This window comes from Vitis vinifera, chromosome 18 (assembly GCF_030704535.1).
Source record: "Vitis vinifera cultivar Pinot Noir 40024 chromosome 18, ASM3070453v1".
NCBI classification, from domain to species: domain Eukaryota; kingdom Viridiplantae; phylum Streptophyta; class Magnoliopsida; order Vitales; family Vitaceae; genus Vitis; species Vitis vinifera.
In genome coordinates this window covers 10,009,458-10,030,852 of record NC_081822.1, presented here as the reverse complement: position 1 = coordinate 10,030,852, position 21,395 = coordinate 10,009,458, and the positions used below count along the sequence as shown (strand labels likewise).

At 32.6% G+C, this 21,395-nt stretch overlaps 2 protein-coding genes across 4 annotated transcripts; one reads left to right on the top strand and one right to left on the bottom strand.

The window, feature by feature from the left end:
- Nucleotides 1–1,701: 1,701 nt before the first annotated feature.
- LOC100266023 (type IV inositol polyphosphate 5-phosphatase 11) lies at nucleotides 1,702–5,642 on the bottom strand. Of its 2 annotated transcripts, XR_009465113.1 has the most exons (9): nucleotides 5,296–5,642; nucleotides 5,020–5,179; nucleotides 4,747–4,877; nucleotides 4,117–4,196; nucleotides 3,872–3,997; nucleotides 3,372–3,559; nucleotides 3,085–3,222; nucleotides 2,279–2,970; nucleotides 1,702–2,150 (listed from the first exon to the last, which is right to left on the bottom strand). XR_009465113.1 is itself a non-coding variant. In XM_059735007.1 (8 exons), exons 1-8 carry the CDS (start codon nucleotides 5,331–5,333, stop codon nucleotides 2,797–2,799), a joined length of 1,035 nt encoding a protein of 344 aa, XP_059590990.1. In that variant the 5' UTR covers nucleotides 5,334–5,642; the 3' UTR covers nucleotides 1,702–2,796. The 2 variants fall into 2 exon arrangements, 1 of the variants encoding a protein (XP_059590990.1); XM_059735007.1 differs by having other exon boundaries at nucleotides 1,702–2,970.
- A 10,082-nt stretch (nucleotides 5,643–15,724) lies between these two features.
- LOC100260820 (F-box/FBD/LRR-repeat protein At1g13570) lies at nucleotides 15,725–20,391 on the top strand. Of its 2 annotated transcripts, none has more exons than XM_002281865.4 (5): nucleotides 15,725–15,885; nucleotides 16,018–16,106; nucleotides 18,371–19,209; nucleotides 19,578–19,733; nucleotides 19,900–20,391. In XM_002281865.4, exons 1-5 carry the CDS (start codon nucleotides 15,881–15,883, stop codon nucleotides 20,179–20,181), a joined length of 1,371 nt encoding a protein of 456 aa, XP_002281901.2. In that variant the 5' UTR covers nucleotides 15,725–15,880; the 3' UTR covers nucleotides 20,182–20,391. The 2 variants fall into 2 exon arrangements, with proteins under 2 accessions (XP_002281901.2, XP_010664639.1); XM_010666337.3 differs by having other exon boundaries at nucleotides 15,974–16,106.
- Nucleotides 20,392–21,395: the final 1,004 nt, after the last annotated feature.

The following is a 21,395-nucleotide window of genomic DNA, read 5'->3' as shown; positions in this document are numbered from 1 at the left end:
GGAGTTGGAATTAAGTTTAGAGGATCGATGAATGGTTGCGTGGGAGACGGGTTAAGAGGCATCGTAAACAACAAATGGCCACAATCATTACACAACTCCCTTTGACCGTTCGTTGATCATTTTAATTTCCTTTTACTAATTCCAATTTTTGTGGTACACTAAATCTCATTGATTATGGTGGTTATGAATACGAATGCAAGATTATGCGTCCACACAAAAACCTTGGAGAGAACATAAATAAAAAAATATCTAGACTTGCGTATACTGTCTGCGGCACCCCCACCATGTTTCAAACTGAGGTAATGTTTCAAAATTTCACACTTAATAACCAGGTTTGAATCCAGCTGCCTCCAAACATGTGCCAAGGCTTCAAAGGAGAAAAAAAAGAGAGGGAAGAATAGATGTGAATCCACGCTTTAAGGTAACTCATTAGTCAACCAAAATTTGGACCACTAAAATGTAGCGACAAATCTAAAAAAAGTTGAGAGGTAAAGCATTGATTCTATATTTTTATGACACTCTCTCGTTCCTTCCTTAAAAATAAAAATAAATTGATTTTACGTATTTTTAAGTTCTTTAATTTTAGTTTTAAAGAATTAATTTCAACAATTCAAGTGCTAGCTAGGGGATAATAAAGGTGCATTCTAAAGCCTTACTTCAAGTGGGTGATTTGTGAGATTGATTGGCCCACTAGAAATTCATTTTATTTTATTTTATTTTTTTAACGCCAATATTCATTAATTCCCTTAGATTGCTTTAATATTGGATAAAAAATCATTTTAAAGAAAACCTTCTAATATATCTTAAAAAGGTTTTTCAAGTTAGATAAGAGAAAGTTTTTGTCCATATATTTTCACCTAAAAATAAAAGAAGGTTATACCCACCAATTAAGGTTAAAATCTAAATTGATTGAGCAGTAATTGACCAATAGTTCAATCAATTGAGATTGTCCCTCTTCCCATGGCTACTTCTTGTACCTTATACCCTCCAATAACTAGTTTAATGGTCGATAGCCTAGTCAACTAGATCTAGAAAAAAAAAAAAACCTAATTGTTAGTTTCTTGTCAAGACTCCTATAAAAGGCTTTAAGACCTCACTTATTACTTAAAGAGTGTTTAAAAAAATCATTGTTCATTAGTACACTACTTAATACTTGCAATTTCTTTGCACTACTCAATTCTAGTTTCATTTGTATTTGCTTGAATAAAACTTGCAATTAGAATCTTGTTAATCAATTTCTTTCATTATAAACCTTATGAGGGCAATCCAAAAGTTGGGTATTTTTTAAAGGATTGTTGTTAAAATTCCATTGGAACCAATGATCTAAGTGTAAAACATTTAAAGTTGTGGCTGAAAACCTTGAAAAATAGTTTAATCCTCTATTAGAGGAAAGTGGATATAGGTTAGTTGTACTAAATCACTATAAATAATTAACAATCTCTCTTATTCTATCTCTTTTATTTACTTGTCCTCACAATTATTACATCAATTATCATTTACATTTATTTTTATGAAAAAAGTTTTAAAATTGCCCCCAAACCACCATTTACCTTTTGTTTTGGATGTCTACTTAGATTGGATTAGCATAGAATTTATACATTAGATTAGATTGGATTACCATGAAATTTACACATTAGATGTAAAAGTTATGTATTGGTGGTGGAGTGAAATAAAAAATTGAACACCAAAACAGTGGAGAGAGGAGAGAAAGGAGGTAATTGAAATAAACAAAAGGGGAGTAGAAGCTCGGCCCCGACGAGTCACCCAAAGGGATAAGAGCAGAGAATAAGAACTCCTTTCACAAGCCACGGACTCAAATTAAAATCATCCCAAAAGCCCACTTTTCATACATTAGAAAAAAGCTAAATGGCATAAGGTCTGCAACAACCATCCAGGCATATGCTTTTCCAAAGCAACTTACTCATGACACCAAGTTCCCATGGTAAACAAGTTCAACTTAATACAAGTAAAAGAGGGACTCGGGACCTTGATAACTTCATAAATAGACACCTCGGGAACAAGTAGTTTTGATATGAATGAGATCAAAATGTGGTTCCCTCATTTTGCTGCTTCCTCCTTAATCTTAGCAGTGTAATTTAAGAAATTGAAGTCATTTTGTTCCAGGCTTTGACCTCTGCACAGGGACACTCCTGTGTCAAAAAGAAAAAAATCATGATAGTTTTTGTAACAAAACTGAGGCCAAGTCCCCGCTTTTCTAATAATGGTAAAACCATCCAAAACAAGCTCAGTAGAATATCAATGACCTGCCGTATCTTACCAGGGAACTCATTCTTTAATTCCTTCTACTCCAATGATTCGTAATTGGCTAGTCCATGCAGCGCCCACTGCTTTCTCGCTCTAGTCTACCTCAACAATCTTCAAGACGCAGCCTTTTGAGCACTCCATTGAGTACCACTGAATGCTATTTGGGGGCTCAGCTTTTCTTCTTGAATATTCCTGTATACATCCGTCGGTTTGTATTTTGTCTCCGTATATCGTTGCCTTTCGCTTTCTTGAACGTCAATGAACAGGGGTCTTCATTATGGGGTCTTATTTTTATTATATATAGAGGTTAAATTAGATAACATGGATCATCTAAAACTCAGCCTAAAAATCATATTAAAATGTAAGTGGAATTGAGTGTTTCCTTTTGGGAAATTTGGGGCCTGTTTGGATTAAACTGGGTGACGGAGGGCAGAGTAGTGTCAACATGCATGTGTGGGGGGCATGGGATGTGAGTTTAATTTTCAGACTCACAGAAAGGGTTCTTTGTGATTTGAACTTAAGACAACTGCTTCAAGGCATGAGTGGTGACTGTTTGCTTGCTTGTAAGCACAGATGAGCCTTCACTGGTTTATGGTCGGAACTGTGGATTCCATCTATGGATTGGTAAGAGTGTAGTGTTGCACTGATCTTGCCAGAGTCCTCTATCTTGAACAAGATTCGATCTGTCCATGATGGTACTCTTACCTGTAAACAAGGCAAATCATGGGCAGTAAATAACTGAACAACTTGATTATTTGAGCAATATATGCATGGGAGTTCACACAGGAACAAATTCTGAAGATATGACATGATAAATACCTTGTAGCTTGTATCATAGTTGCTGCTTCCTATATTATATTTATATGTTGGTTTGAATGCCAACGTCCCTTCACAGTACCCACTGAAGATCTGTCCTCTTTCAGCCTCTTGTAAGAGTTGATCTTTTCTGGTGAGCAGCTGCAGTAGTTATAGAAATTGGAAAAAGAAAAGAAAAAATAAGGTCATTAGATTGATAACAGCAAACCTGCTAGTGTATTAGTGTGGTTTGGAAACATCCCCTGCTGCTAAACTAATAAATTTAGAACATATCTATGTACTGGACTTACTCTATGAAGGTTTTTCTGGACCAGATTTCTGGCAGGATGTGTATCAATCCCTTGTACCCTGTAGTTGAGATCTCCTAACCATACAGTAACTTGGACCGGTCTTGCATATGGGTTCTGATTCTTGGAGAATAGGGAGCGTGATATGTGCCTGTATTGCGAATTCCTGTCTTCCACATTGCCGGCATGAGCTGCAAAGTCGAACAGATTCATACCTGTAAGTTTTCTACTTTGGACGATAAAATAATCCTACAGAAATCAGACTCTCATTATGGGCTTGTTCCTGATTTGGAGTGACCCATGTTCTCACTGGGCTGCATAGAGGCTCTGGCCTTTTGCATGGAATTGGGCTGAGCCCATCTTTTCTTATGATGCATATTGGGCCTGGGTGTGAGTGGATTTTATCTTGACCCTTAAGCTCAAGTGCTAAACCCAACATCTCATTTGATGGGTTGCCATAATAAGCACATTTTAGCAAATCCAGACAAATATAAATATGTTACCAGAAAGATGACAACAGATGAACAACATTCGTATTCCTTTGTAAATGATGTTGACAGCCACAGCTCCTTTCTTCCTTCTGATTAAACCTCCAAAGCCCCCAACAGCATGCTTATCAACCTTTAATTCTGTAAATTAAACAACTATTTCAAAACAAGAAATTTGAAAATCAAATGACAAGTCACATATCTCTCGGTTAAACAACTAATTAAAGACAAAAGCGAGCATCTGAGAAACCAAAACTCACCATTGATGAACAACTCTGAGTTCATCTTTTGCCCAAAAACATATAGCTGCAGAGACTGCATAATCGCTTTTCCCAGCAGGCTTCATGATTTCCATAAGAAAATAATCACCACCAGATTAGGGGAGGAATAAAAACTTCTAAAAACGAAAGCAATGAACAGAAAACGTGTTTTGTTTAAGGGTGGTGTTGAGACTTTTCAGGTCCATATCCGTATGGAGGTTAGTGTAAGGAAGTGTCGTAGTCACCAACAGCGACTTCTCCTTGTTCTTGAAGACAAACTTCAAGAGAGAATAAGACCATGCTTTCACTCTTTATAGATGTGCCTGTACCCATGATGTAAGGATTTGTACTCGAATTAAAGCTCACATGCATATGGTGGTTCTCGAGTAACTTCACACGTACAAAGTTTGAAAATTTGGGCAACACAATTCCCAGAATCCCGAAAAAGAAAAATGAAAACTGGACCACTTTAATAATAGAGTACTTAAAAGGCAAAAAAAAAGGAGAAAGAAAGAAAAGGTGGTCTCATCATGCATGTGATTGATCAACTGCAACTAAAGCAATTAGATAGCTATATTAATATCCAAAGCCAAGAAAACAGAAAGAAAAAGAAAAAAATGGTGATCTCACATGTGAGTTTCGACTAGGGCCGCCTGCAACAACTGTGAAATATTGTTTCGTGGTGCCTCTTGCAAACCAACCACAAGTAGATCAAACTCCCGATCGCTCCCAACCAGCTGTTCTATGTCTTTATAAGAGACCTTGATGATCAAACGTTAAAATTAATCTCAAGTAATAAAATTAGCCCAGAAGGTCAAAAAGAGGCTTTAGTTCAAGTCAACACTTTAGATGAACAAACTCCAAAACTAGGCTTATTTTCATTAAGCCTGGAAATTGCCTTACCTGACCATTCATGTTCCAAGTCACTACGCAAATGCAGAGGTCCGAACTGCCTGAGAAATCGCAGCGGTTATCTGCCCGGACAGTTCTGATCCCGTCATGATTGGTTGCGAGATCGTTCATGGAATAATCCACTGGTCCTCGCTTCAACTTGAATCTTGGTCTGCAAATTTTCAAGGATAAACCCTCGGTATTACGAAAATGACGATGGAGTTGGTGTATCTAACGAAGTGCAGGAAGCATTAAAAAAGATGGAAAACTGAAGGGTTTCGCACGTACCCTTTACAAGAATGAACAACAGTGAAGAAATTTCCCATTTTCTTGCTATGTTCTTCGCGAAATTTCGGATCCCCTTGGCTTGCATGACTCAACAATGTTGAAAGCAAAAACTGATATCATATTATTTCTTTAAAAGAGGGAGGCAGAAGGAGGAGAAGAGCCCATTGACTTCGGCTGCGGACTATCACACATTGGGAAAAATGGGGTTGTGGCGGTGAAGATATGGGGGTAAAGTCAAATGTCCAAAATCTTGTCCTTCTTTGTCTCTGATTTGATCACTGCTTTCTCCACGAGTTAGGTTAGGGGTTATTGACAAAAGAGAAAGAAGTTGCATCAAACTTGAAAAGGACCATGCAGACTACAGTAATTCACTTTATCCAAGATCATGCAGCTGCTGAGCATTTCATGATGATGCAATCTAGCTGTCCATGCTGGCCTGGAATATGGCATTTCATTCTGGAATCAACACAATTAATTATTGCTAATTTTGAAATTTTCCTCTTCCAACAGGCACATAAATCTGATTTTTAATTCATTGCTAAGATAATTCAAAATAGAAACAAAAACATGAATCGAGGATGAAAGTTTGATTAAAAGGGTGTTTCAAAACCCAAATTTTGAAATCTAACTTTTTCACTTTTTTTTTTTTACCTCATTTGAATAAAAATACCATTTTTATTTTCTTGTAAAAATAATACTCTTTTTTAGAACTACATTTAAATACTTGAAATGACAAAGGACATTAATGTTAAAAATGGATTAATTTTCAAGAAAAAAGTATGGGAATGGTTAGATTCACAATTTGGTGATTATTTCATCCATCTTAACCAAATATTTCTTTATTAAAGGGCTTTCTGAAAACCTAATTTTTGAAATTTGACCTCCTACCATTTTTTGTTTCATTTGGACAAAAATACCCTCATTATTTTCTTATAAAATTAATCATATTTCAAAGTTTAAAAGTAACTTAATTATAAGGTACTTCCATGATTTTAAATGTAACGGCTCACATCTAACCATTTAGATATTATTCATTTTAGATACAAATGAACTTTCATAGCTTTAAAATGCCTACTTTGTTTTTTCATATGGCCTCAAAAATTTTCTCTCATATCCGATATGGGATATCACAAACACTTTCTACTGAATCAAATAAACCCTTATACTGGAATTGAGAATCAGTTCTAATACCATTTGTAACGATTCACACCCATTGTATGGATATTGTTCGATTTAGACCCAAAAAAATCTTTATAATTTTAAGATGTATTTATTTGGTTAAAAGGGACTCATACTTATATAGTGTCAAAAAATATCTCCCATATCCAATATGAAATATTAGAATAAGAAAATTCTTGGATTTCACCTGAACATTCTCATAATCTTTGAAAGTAGGAGCAGTTTGAGCAGCCACTTTGACATGAATAGCATCCATGGATCTTGACAATGCAAATCACCATGTGCTTTCCAATGAATTATTGAGGAAAACGAAGTCGATTGTTCAATGAGACAAATTAAGCTTCATGACCGAGCATCAAATGCTTGTGGTCCAGACCAGAGATATTTTCAGGACCAGATATCTCTATTAATTCATGTATGTTAAGAAAATGACTAGGATTGATTGATTAATAAATGTTACAATAATTAATTACTTGCACCATTGGATGAGCTTATTCACGGAGACGTAATACTGAATTTATACGAGACTAATCCAGACGTTTCTTCTATTTTGTGATCCTGAGAAGATGAGAAAGATTTTAGGAATTAATTCAATTCAAAGAATAATTCAAACCCCATGAAGAAAAAAAAGGACACGTATCACCCAAGAAAAATTCAAAACATCAATGCGATAGGTGTACGTGGAGTGTTTGTGGTCGTTCAGTCTTTGCTTGTAAGATCAGTTAACCCCCCATGGGCGATTCTTTCACACATGGAGAAATGGGCAACGATGGAGGCGTGCGATTTGCAAATGCCAAACCATCCATGATCTATCTAAATTAGAGGAAAAAGAAAAAAAAAATCCGCAATTTCAAAAATATGTTTTAAAATAAGATAATTTATGATAATTAAAAAAATCAATAAAAAAATGTTTTTTCAACGGATAATTTTAATTGAATTTTGAAAAGAAAACTTCATTATTCAAGTAAATTTCTATAATTTGCAATTGATACTTTAAAAAATGGGATGGATTTGAAAATAGTTTTGAAATTAGCATATTTTAATAAATATTTAATAAAAAAAAACTTATTTTTATCAAAATTAAATTTTAACATTGAAGTGTAATTTTACATTTTATATGCTTGTACTATTATAAAGCTTGAAAATTAAGCTTTGTTTATGATAAAAAGAATATGAGCATATATAACAGCTCAAGACAATAACCTATAACTCTTTCTACTTATCCAATAGCAGAAAAGAAAAATAAATAAATAGAAAATGGTCTTTTTAATTAACTGGAGCTATCCTTTCATAATAAATACACCATGTTATATTCTAATGCTTCCCTCAATATGGAGTGTGGATATTATAAATAGGGATGCCAACGGGGTGGGTTCGAGACGTGTCGCCCACATCCAAGCAATTCTCAAAAAAATTAAACAGGACGGGTGGGTATGATAAATTTTCATACCGTCCCATTTAACTTTTTTTTTAATTTTAATTTTAATTTTTTTTATAAAAAATTACTTTTAAAATTTTTAATTATATTAAAATAAACATATTTTATAAATAATTAAATTATTATATTTTTATAAGTTATTTTATTAAAAATGTTTTATTATTATCTATATATTAAAAATAATAAAATAAAAATTAAATTAATTTAATTTTAAATTATAAATTTAATTTAATTTTAAATTAAATTTTATATATAATCAAGTCGGGAAGGGGCAATACCCGAACCCATCCCGGGTTTAAAAAAAATTTTCAAACCCATCCCAAACCCGTTTATTAAAATTAAACCCCATCTTATTAGAGACGGGGCGGGTACCCGAAAAGACCCGCCTCATTGCTATCTCTAATTATGAACACCCATCTTACTAAGTAGAAAAGAAAACTATATGGGAAACAAAATTTTGGGTAGGATATCTAGTAGTTGATGTTGAGATGAAACATGCAACATCATCAATTTATGTGTTTAGCATCAGAAACTACATACCATACATTTATTGCTCATTATTCATCTACAACTCCATACCTTCGCAATGACATATTGGAATTGGTTGAAAATCCTTGAATTCATCCCAAAGTATTTTGAGCCGAATATAGTAAGTGTTCATATCTAGAGGACCCTGTTGCAAAGTGATAAGATGCTTCTTGATCTGGAAAACTCAGAGTGCATTGCTTTGATGGAGCTACTCACGAAGATCATTCTAGATCTCAAATACAGTGGCAAAATAGAGCAAACTATTTGCAATTTCTCGTGTTTAAGTTAGAAAACAAAAAAGGGTTTTTTTTTTTACCAACTCTAATCTAGCCTTTTATTATAAATATACCTTGTATCCACTAATAATTTATTGACAATATATTAAAAGATAAAATAAAAAGCTAATTAAAGACTAAATGCAATGAAAAAAAGTTAAATAAGTATCTTATGGATCCATATTTTTCATGTACATTTCCATTCAATGGCTATAATTGTTTTTATTGTGAAAAACTGATATTTTTATAATAAAAAAAAATGGAGCTATTACTTATTTTTATTTTTAAAGGAAAAACAAAATAAAAAAACAAAACTCTATTGTGAGTTGTGACTTTTTTGAAGGAAAAGACATGTATGCAAAAACTAAGTCCAAATTTGGGAGTCATCACAACAGTAACACCATTCTAAGTCCTAAAAAAGTTTTTATTAAGTAAATGAAAGAAATTATGATATTAATTAATTAATCATAGGTAAACGATAATAAAATGATATATATAAATAAATACAACAAGACAATGGTAGAAGCAAATCACACAAATGCACAAAATATATGATAAGAAATTTGCATAAATTTGATTTATTAAACTGATTAAAAGAATTATTTGATTATTTCAAATGTCACAACACAATTTTAAGAAATTTTGAAAAATTTTATTTGTATTAAAACCAACTTTGAATTAATGATTTCAATTTATTCATTTACAAAAAAAAAATGATTTATTTATAACAAGTGATTTGATTTTGTATTCAAGTTTTATTTTCAAGAAAAATACTTGCACTTATTATTATAGAAATAATTTATTAAATACAATTTTTAAAAAATTAATTTGATTTTATTTACAAGAAAAATGATTTTTATTTACTTTTCTGGAAAAAGAATAATTTTTTACAAAAATATTTTAATTTAATTTTTATTTAAGAAAAAAATCATGTTTACAAATTATTTAGAAAAATGATTTTTTTAAAAATTTATCTACAAAAGATATTTCGATTCAATTTTGTTGGCAAGCAAATTGATCTTTATTAATTTTATTGAAAAACAAGACTTTTACAATTTTATTTATAAAAAGTATTAAAATCTAATTCAATTTTATTAGTAAAAATTATTTTTAACGAAAATTATTTTTTACAAAAGATACTTCAATCCTCTTTTATTTACAAGAGAAAAATGATTTTTTTATTTGATTTAAAAAAATATTTATTAAAAAAAATATTTGGTTTAAGGAAAAGTTTCAATTTTATCAAAACAACTTTGTGAATTATTTTGATTCCATAAAAATAAAAATAAAAAATTTTAAAAATAAAATAAAATAAAATAAAAAAGATTTCAAATTGACTATTAAAAAAAAAGTTTTCTAATTTATTTTTTTTTAAAAAAAATCATTAGAAAGGATTAAAAATATATATTTTCATGATTTTATTTATAAAAGTTATTCCGATTTGATTTTTACTTATAAACGAATTTTATTCCAATCAATTTTATTTAGGGAAAATGATCTTTAGATCTTTACAAATTCATTTATAAAAAAAAACCCTTTAATTTTTTTTCTTTTTATTTGCAAAAGGGTGATTCATATTTAATTTTCTTAAAAAATTACTTTCAAATTTATTAAAAAATAAAATTGTTAGAAAAATTGAGCTAATTTAACGTAAGGGTAAATATGGTGATTGTCTCTTTTTGTAAATTTAAATTATATGAATGTAAAAGACAATTATATGCAAATATATAATAAAACAATATAAAAATAATTGCATATAAAGTAAGAGAGTATAAAAGAAAAAATGCAAATATAAAATTTTATAGTGGTTCGGCGCAATTCGGCCTACGTCCAATCTCCTCTAGCTTCAATTCCATACTTGGGGTTCCACTAATTTAAGGCTTCCAAACCAAACCTTTAAGCAATACAATTAAATTATGTTCCAATTCACTTTCTTAAACTTTAAGCTCCAAGCACCCTTTACAATCTTCAATAAATGTCTCATTTTTGAATAACTCTCAAGTGATACCCTATACATGAGAATCTTTAAGTGATACCTCACACTTAGATTCTGCTCTAAGTGATTTACAAATGAAGATAAGAAATAATTTTAAAAAATCCTAGTACAAAACTTTAGGCTCAAATGTACAACAAAACTAGGATTGAATGGTGCATCGATGATATGCAAGTTTTAGAACAATTGTGCACTAAAAAACACTTTCCTAAGGTTTAAATATATTCAAGAAAAGTTTAGAAAAGTTAAAATTTTGAAATAATGAAGATTTGAACCTTTTTATAGAGGAAAAATGTCAAATTAGTCGTTAAGGTTCGTCCAGTTGAGCACCGGTTCAACCAGTTTACTAACCATTAACATTTAATGCATGACAGGTAACCGTTGGACCTTGACCGATTGAACAAACATTCTGGAAGATAGAGAAGATTTTTGCACCCCTCGATCGGTTGAGCTGAACAGGTCGGTCAGTTCCTCATTCGATTCAACTGGTGAAAGCTGTTTTTGGCTCAATAATCTTCTTTTTCAACTTAAAACATTTTAAATATATTTGGAAAGCATTCAACACAAGGTTTTAGTTGAAAACATGAAATTATCCAATTTTAAAATATTTAAAACAAAATAACTCTTGAATGAGTTTGGTGCATAAATAAAGAATATAATGCATGAAAAACCTAGTGTACCAACAACCTTACAAAGAGATCCTATGAAACTTAGGTCCTAAAAAACACTTCTCTTTGAGGTCTTCTTCTTATTATTGATTTTCCTTTGGCTTGATTTTGTTATTATGATTGCAACTTTGAAAATCTTCTTGCCTAATCACACTTGAAATATAATCATTAGTTCTAAACCTTATTTTGTTATATCATAACCGAGATTAACCAAACTTGGTTTCACAAAAATTTATTAAAATGTGATTTTTAGATTTTATGGAAGGTGGCTTTAGATTAATTTCTTTTCAAACTCCATAAAATTTTGAAGTTTGGAAGTAAGTAAAAGTTAATATACCACTCATTGACATGATTAGACAAGTTTTGGCCTATGCTAAGTTTCTTAAGGATTTGTGTACCATAAAGAGAATAATGTATTTGAAAAAAAAAAAACTTTATTGAATGAACAAATTAGTGCAATCATTCAATGTAAGACCTCAATCAAGTATAAGAATTCGAGATGTCCAACTATCTCTATGAATATCGGCAACGCTTTTGTGTAAAGAACACTTTTAAACTTGGGGGCAAATGTGAATCTTTTTCCTTACTTGATATATAAGCAATTGGGGCTTGGAAAACTAAAGTCTACTTTTATCACATTTTCATTAGCGGATAGATCGGTTAAGTTTCCAAGAGGAATTGTTGAAGATGTGTTGATCCAAATCGATAACTCTTATTATCCGGTTGATTTTGTAGTGCTTGATACAGAATAAGGAACTAGTGGACTCAACTATGTTCCTATTTTACTTAGTCAATGTTTTCTTGCCACAAAAAATGCATTGATTAATTGTCGAAGTGGGGTGATGCAACTTACCTTTGGTAACATGACAATTGAGCTGAACATTTTCCACTCATGTAAGAAGCATAGTACCAAAAAAGAAGAGGAACTTTTAAAGGCTTATTTGATTGAATTGCCTATGGAAGAGCTAGTGAAAGAAAATGTTGAAGAAACTTTTGCAAAACTTGATGAAGTAATTTCCAATGAACCCATTGAAGTTTGGAGAATCAATGAAGAAATTCAACATTTGAAGTTAATGAAGAGGTTTTTCGGCTTGAATAAGGTGAAAACAATGAAGTATGATATGCACAATAATCCAAAGACCATGAAAAAAAAAGCTCAAGAAATGACATAACCAACTCAATCCCAACTCCATATATTTAAGCATTTTGCATTTGATGAGAACATGTTTCCATTTGCTTTAACAATTGTTCCTGAATGTTTTACAACCTCTAATCATGTTAATACCAACTCATGGCTCCCATTGTTGACCATAGTTCAGCCTACAGTCTATCATGATACCCTTCACACTAAGTTTGGTCATATTTTTCTTTGTTCTTTGAAAGAACTTAATCTTTCTACAACTCAAAAAAAACATAAACAAGTTCTGGAACCAATAACAATTTTACCCCAGTTCAGTCTGAACCATTGGAAACTCAACAACCTACTATAACTTCATCAAGGAATATCTACCCAATGAAGACTAGGTCTAAAGCGGGGATTTATAAACCTAGAATGTTACTAACAACTTATTTATCTACTATTAAGCTAACTATGTTGTAGGAAGCTCTTCAAAGTCCTTCATGGAAAGCTCCTATGCAAGAATAATATGATACTTTGATTGCCAATGACACATGGTTTTTAGTTTCTCAACCTTTGATAAGAAAATTGTTGGTTGTAAGTGGATTTTCAAACTTAAGAGACATCCGAATGGTTTTATTACTTGTTACAAGGAACAACTAGTTGCAAAAGGGTATCATTAAAGGCCTAGTTTTGACTTCATAGAGACGTTCAATCCAATAATTAAATCAAGCATCTTTCAGGTAGTCTTAACAATAGCTTTTGCTCAAAGTTGGGAGATTCGTCAACTAAATGTGAACAATTATTGCATTTCTTATTGGTATTCTTCAAGAAACGATTATGATGGAGTAACCCCCAAGTTTGAGAAATCTACAATTTTTGTTCCACTAGTATACAAGCTTCACAAAGTTCTTTATGGATTAAGACAAGCTCCTTAAGCTTGGTTTGATAAACTCAAGGATTCTCTTTTGCAACTTGGTTTTGTGAGTTCTAAAGTTGATCAATCTTTATTCCTTAGATTTATTTCTACTTCATGTATTTGTTTTTTGATCTACACCGATGATATCATTATCACCAGAAATGATTCACTTATAATTTCTACATTGATCTCCCTATTTAATTAGAAGTTCTCACTCAAGGACCTTGGCATTCTCCATTATTTTATTTTTTTGGGAAATGAGGTTCGACATAATGAAAATAGAGGAATCTTGCTCTCATAAGAGCAATGTCTCATTGATATTTTAAGAAAGGTTAAGGTGGTTACAACAAAAGCTTTTTCAACACCTATGGTTGGTGGATTGAGACTTTCAACCCATCAAGATGAACTTATTCCAGATCCCAAGTTTTATCGAAGTATTGTAGGGAGTTTACAAAAATACTACTATCACCAAACCTAAGATCTCTTATAGTGTGAATAAAGTGTCTTAATTTATGCACAATTTGTTGGACTCTCACTAGTAGGTTGTTAAATGAATACTGTAATATCTTGACATCACTCTTCATCATGGTCTTTATCTTTCCAAACCATCACATTTGTTTCTTGAAAGTTTTTTTTTTTATTTGGATTAGGCATTTGATCTTGATGATAGGAAATCAACTTCAAGCTACCACATATTTCTTGGACAAAACTTAGTCAACTACAGCTCCAAGAAACAACACACCATCTCTTTAGAACTGAAGTAGAGTATTGGAGCCTAACTAATGTTGCTGCTGAAATGGTGTGGTTATAGTGATTGTTGGAAGAACTATGAATTCCACAACCTCGAACACAAGTCATTTGGTGTGATAACCTCAACAATGTATCATTAAGTGTTAATCAAATTCAACACTCTCGAATGAAACACACTGAGTTTGATCTTTACTTTGTTTGTAACAAAGTTTTGGAGAAAACCTTAGTTATTCAACATGTTCTAACCTATGATCAAACAACAAATATCTTCACAAAGCCTTTCTCATCATCCTCATTCTACAGACTTTGTGACAAGTTAAACATCATCTTTTCCTCTATTCTTAGCTTGCAAGGGAGTGTTAAAAAACATTTTGAATCTTCTAAAAGGATTCTTTTATCATGTGGTGTTCAATAATTGGCTAGGTTGTTAAGGTTGGTCTTCTTTGTTTTTGTATAAATCCCTATAACCTACACTTAATAAAAGAAAGAGGAAGAAATATTTCTTTACTCGTTTTTGTCCTATATTATATAAATTCTTCTTTTCTGTGTAAATACTGTATGAGATAAATAGAGAGAGAAAAAAAACAGATAACAAAAACAAGCAAAGGAGTATTTCTTACTTTTTCTTTTATTAAGTGTAGATTACAAGGCTTTATACAAAAGAGGAAACCAACCCTAACGGCCTAGCCTATTATTCAACACCACGTGGCAAAATAATCTCTCTAGAAGTTTCAAAATGTTTTTTAATAGTGGCAATGTACAATGCAGTCAACAATGAAGAAGACAACGTTATGAGGTGACACTGGAAGTGTAGGTTGTGTAGGAATGATGCCACCACTGTCAAAGATGAGGAAGAGAAGTGACAACAACGTCTTAATGAGATGAAGATGCAAGGTAGAGATGGGTATAGTGCCAACAATGGTTTTTTCATAGATGATGGTAAAGTGTGAAGTGGAGTGCATGGAGATGGAGATAGGGAAGAAAATGGGAAAGCAAAGGAATCAATAAAGAAAAAGAAAGGAAAAAAGAAAAAGCAGGGTGGATTAGGTGAGATGTGGTGGGGAAATGAAGAAACAAAAAAGGAAGAAAAAAGAAAGAAAATGAAGAGAAAAGATAAGGGAGGACATGAGGAAACATGGAAAAAGAGAAAGAAAAAGAAAGTAAAAAAGGAAAAAAAAAATAAAGATAAAATAAATATTATAATAATAATAATAAATGAAAAATATGTAATAATAGACCTCACACGGTTTGTATTTTTATTACATACATTTCAAATATATAATAGCTTTTTCTTAATTGTTTGATTAGTATTTTAAAAGAAAATTTTATAATAATTTTATACCTTGATAAATAAAACAATCATTTATGATAAAAATTAATTAAATATTCTTTATTTAATATTTATCAAATGTGATAGCAAGGGAGATACCAAAAAGTTATATTTTTTTGTAACGCCTCTCTTGGTGACCGTAGAATTTTCTTTTGGAAAAACGGTATTTTAAAAAATGACACGATCCGTTCAAAAACCCTCTATTCATGGTACTTGAAAAGAGGCAATTTTCAATTTTGGCCCCACCCACCGTCCTTTCTACCCTACTTCTCACCATCCAAATTCCTAAAATCTTCAAAGGCCGTCGCCATTGCTCTCCGCTTACCCTGCCAGTGATGGGATTGAGACATTTTTCCTTCCCCAGAACCCCATCAAACCCGATTCTTCTATGCTGTACGTATAATTACTTCCATAGCTCCGTTTATATGTTTTCAAAATTAAAAAAAAAAAGGGGGTTTTATTATTATTATTTTTTATTAAGCAATGATCTGGTTCATGACCTATCGTTGCCAAGTTTTCAAACAGTTTATTGGCGGTAGAAATAATTGAAGATCGCTTTTGCTGGTATCATCATTGTCTTCGGGAGACAAGGCACAAAGTGTACTGCCTAGAAGGTAAAATTTCCGCCCTTTTCTGTACGGCGTATTCTGTTGCTTTTCTCCTACGACATTTGCTGCGATTCATCCTTTTGATATAAGTGTTTTGCATCATGGAGATGATCTTTACATCCAAATGAAATTGTATCTGCATTAGTCAAAGAAATTAGGTTTTCAATGATGCATTTGGTGAATATTCTATTTTGTGGACGACGATTGAACTTTGATTTGCTCATTTTGGAAAACCTTGTTCTCGTGAAATACCCATTTTGAGTACCATTCCTAGAAGTTGAAATGCAGACAAGAAACAAAGAACCGACCCCTTTAAATCATATAATCAGCTGGCAATTCCTTTTAGTTCTTCTGTTCCTCTTGTTCTCCCTGCTGATGGGAACAAGGGGTATATAGGTAATTTTGTAGAGTAGGTATATTTCTACATTTAGGATACGTGGAGTCAAATTAGAAGTTGCTTTATCTTACCAGCATTTATGAACTTTTCTTTCTTTTCTTTTTTTTTAAGATTTATAGTTTTATTTTAATTTTTATTTATTGGGAGATATTGAGAGTTTTTGGAAAAGAGTCAAAATAGTGGTGGGTTCATTAGAATCCTATCTTGGTTTCAGAAAGTCATTAAATAAGGCTACAAATGTAAACCAAGAAAATAGTGAATATAGCAATACTACAAGGTTTTTTATGCATGTCTGCTTAGGATGATGATGGAACTCCATAAATAATCCATTTGATTCCTAGAAAGCCTTTAGGCTATATTTGGTTCTTGGAAAATTTAAGAGAAATCGAGGGACAATTTGTCTATGAAGGAAAGCCAGCCACTGAAGCACTACGATTTCACATAATGGTTGTTGTTTTTAAACATTGAGCTCATGGATTGTTCCCCTTCCTTTTTTTCGTTTTTAATGCTTTGTTTGAATCATGGAAATTTGATTGTGTGAGGGACACGATGAAAGTGTGATTGTATGAGGAATGTGAGGAGGGGAAGGAAAAGTTTTATGGAAACAGAACATAAGTTTGAATGAACTCAGTAATTGTTCTCTGATCCTTTTCCAATTTGACTTTCCCTTTACTATGTTTGATAACTAGGAAGTGCGAAGAAAGAGAAAAAGATGTTTAAGGAAAATGATTTTCCTATGTTGGATATCATGGGAAAATGTGAAGAAAAAGATACAATGGAAAAGAAAGGAGAAAATGTTAAAAGAATTTCTTCTCCATTTTCTTTTCTTTTTTTTTTTTCAGGAAAAAAAGGAAGTGGGGAAGTTTGAGGAAACCATATTCATGAACAAGTTAATTTTCTCTCCTGCCACTTTTTCATAAACAATGAAGCAAAAGAAAATTTTTATAATGTTTTCATTTTTTTTCCTCCTATTTTTTTTCTCTATGTTCTTTCCTTCAAACTTTCCAAAAACCAAACATAGCCTTTAGAAATGAAAACTATGAAAATCTATAAAGCTTTTTTAAGTAATTTTTGTGATATTTTAATTGCCTTAGTATTTTTCCATGGTAAGTCAGACAAGAATTTCATATTTCTTCCTGTTTTTTCCTCTACCCTACACTTCCCAAGATCCGAGCACAAAAATGTTGGTCAGATGCCATTCTTTTTGTTTAACAGCTTCCATTCTTGAATTCCTTCGGTGACTTGTTTTTTGCATGCACCATTATTTAGCAATTTTTGGATGACAGTACTTCTGTTTGTAGTTTGAATCCTAACACCCTTGAATATATACCACCTAATTTTGCTAATGGAAGGAAGTAGCCATTACAACTAATATTAGGACTGACACCACATAACTATGTTCAGTCACAACTGCAACAAGATGCACATTTCCTTTTTCATGTGATAAATGCAAAGGCTTATTGCCTTTGATGCTTTCCTGCTCATCTGGGTAGCATTTCAGTGACTAAAGCTAAAGGAAACACTAATGCTTTTAATGGACAAATGAAATCCTTGTTTAGTAACTGTAGTTTGATAAGGTCCATTGCAGGGCACTAGTTTTTCTGTATTTTTTCTTTTTTCTTTTTATTCAACCATCAGAATCAAGTCAATTCCTTATGTACCATTTTGCTATCTATCTACTTCATTGTGCCGTGACCCTTGTGATGAACTAAAATTGTAAAAGATAATTTGGTTGGTTGAATTAACAAACTTTCTTAAAAGATATTTAAAACAAAAATCTTGTATTTCTGCTCAACATGCCTCTATCTGTGCTGCACGTTCATAAAGGTTCCCTTATTGTTGATAAATGAATTTGGTTTGTTCCCTGTTTCAGAAAGAAAACTGTCCAGGTCCCTTGCAATGGATATGGAGCTGGATAAGATCAGCAACTTGCCAGGACATATTATAGATAAAATTTTGTCACTGTTGTCAATTAGGGATGCTGTGAGGATGAGTGTCTTGTCAAGCAAGTGGAGGTTCAAATGGGTTACCCTTCCATATCTCGTGTTTGATAATCAGTGTGTTTCAATTTCTTCCCAAGATCAAACGCTTGTCAAGAATAAGCTTGTGAACATTATTGATCATGTCCTCTTGCTTCACACTGGCCCAATACACAAGTTCAGGTTGTCTCACCGAGATTTCTTAGGTGGTAGTGACATTGATCGGTGGATTCTATATTTATCAAGAACCCCTATCAGAGAATTCATACTTGAAATATGGAAGGGTCAACACTACAAGCTACCTTCTTGCTTATACAATTGCCAAAGTTTGATTCATTTAGAGCTATTTAATTCTTTGCTAAAGCCTCCTCCAACGTTCAAAGGATTCATGAGCTTGAAGAGCCTTGATCTTCAGCATATTATCATGGCCCAAGATGCATTTGAAAATCTGATTTCTAGCTGCCCTCTGCTTGAGAAGTTTACATTGATGAACTTTGATGGTTTCACCCACCTTAATATTCATGCTCCAAATCTCCAATTCTTTGACACTGGAGGTGTGTTTTATGATGTTAATTTCAAGAATACCTTCCTTTTAGCTACAGTTTCCATTGGCTTGTATGTGGATATAACAAATGATAAAAATTTGGCTGATGGAAATTCTAGAAATTTGGTCAAGTTTTTTGCCCATCTCCCCCGTATCCAGAGGCTTGAGATACAGAGTTATTTTCTAAAGGTAAAGATTCTACTAATATTACTTATGGGCATATTCGCATGTCCCATGGAAATTGAAAGGTCCCATTGGGTCCCATGAGAGATTTGAAATGAGGCCATCTCTGGAATTTAAATGAATATATATGTTGTTTTCTAACCTTGTTTATGTAGAGACACATCAAAGAATTCATTTAATGTCCTTATGTCTATAATATTTTTGGTGCCTGCAGCATCCTTTCTATGTTATGCAACTAACTTGTTTGAAATGCCATGTAACCCAATGAATTGATTCAATTTCCAAGGGATGTCCATAGACAGCCTGCCTGTGTTCATTCTTAGTATGCTTTTATGTTATGTTACACTTGTTCTGTAACTTCTCTTTGTTTCCAGTATTTAGCTGCTGGCAATGTGCCAGGGAAGCTGCCTGCTCCATGTATTGATCTGACTCATCTTTCCATACGCATAAACTTCAGTTCTGTGGAGGAGAATTTAACTGCTCTTTGCCTCCTAAGAAGTTCCCCTAATCTACAAGAACTAGAAATGTTGGTGAGTATCTTCCTCTCAAGTATTACTTGAATTTCATGGGAAATTGACATTGTGATTCTTCAACTATATGTTGCTCCAAATTAGAAAATGATTGGACATTTCAATTCAAGTTTTAGAAGTTAATTTTGGGAACTGTAATGATCTTGTTTCTTGAACTATGTTATAGGCTCGGCCAGAGGAACAAACTCTTCTGGAAACATCCACAACCCTTTGGAAAAAAGAACACTGGAATTACTCCTTTGCCCACCTGCGGGTTGTGAAATTAACTGGCATCTCAGGTGTTGGACCCCAATTGGATTTCATCAACTTTCTGCTTGCATACTCACCTGTGCTTGAGAAGATGACTGTTAAACCTGCTTCTGGGGACGGAGCATGGGAGTTGATAAAGGACTTGCTGCGCTTCCGACGGGCTTCAGTTCGAGCAGAAATCATTTACTTGGATCCCTGATTCATGTGCTGCTTTTTGAAGCCCTTCTCTTTAAAGACATCACGGAGAAAGAAGTTTTGTATAAATATGTTAAAATAGTAAAATGAGATGTCTATAATCTGTATCTTGTATTTGTTTGCAGTGGACAGTGTTTATCATAGTGACCGACTCTTGTAATTACTATATGGGGAAATATGGAATTAGGCAATGGCATTTGCAGTATTATTCTAATTGTTATGGCTCCCCTATCATTATCATTCATTGGTGGGACTTCTAAATTCATATACCAATCTCTTTATCATTTGATGTTGACTGACTTTGTTGGCTTTGTTAACACCAGTGCTATTTTTATGGAAGTGATTTATTAATGGCAGGCTTGTAATAAAGGGGAGACTTGATGATCATAGGATACCATTTAAACTAACCATCCATTTGCCGGCTAAACCAGAGGATCATCCCAACTAATCTTCAAAACTAGACCTAACTTGACAGTCAACCCAGACACTGAAAATTTAGCTTGGGCAATAATTTAATAGATACCCTTGTTTGATTTTGTTCGTTACGAGCAACCCATCTCCCAATTCGACCTTACCTGTCATAAAGATTCACTGTTGCTGCTATTTTTGACTAGTGAGGAAAGGGAAAGGGAAAGGGGATCGCAACCAACTCGGGGTCCAAGGCCCTGTATAATGGAAAGATTCAACGTACAGTTAGCATTGCAAGGCATGGGAAATGATTGGGAATGGAAATCTCAACCCCTTTTCATCTCTATCGAGATCCTATCAGAAAAACAAGTTGGAATTCTTGGTGGACCCCCTCCCTGGCGGTCACAGTGAAATGATGCACTATTTAACTTTTGACAGTCTGATCGAGTTTCCAATCTCAAATTTCAACTTTCATGTTTTTCATATCTACGGCTTTAAGACATATTTTTCCAAATAAAACAATTTGTAAAATTATTTTCAAATTTAAGATACTTTCTATATCCTAATAAAAAGTTAACTTTCTTTAAATATTAAAGTTATTTTTTAAAAAATAATTTCAAAATTAAAGGGAATTTATTCTTGCATAGATAAATGTCTAACATCATTAAATTATTTCTTTAAATTTTAATATAACTATCATAGCATCACCTGTGAAAACCATATCACTACTAAGTAATTATCGATTAACAAAATTATATTTTTTTACGGCTATTTCCATAGAACAATCAAACTTGTTGGATAATTGATTTT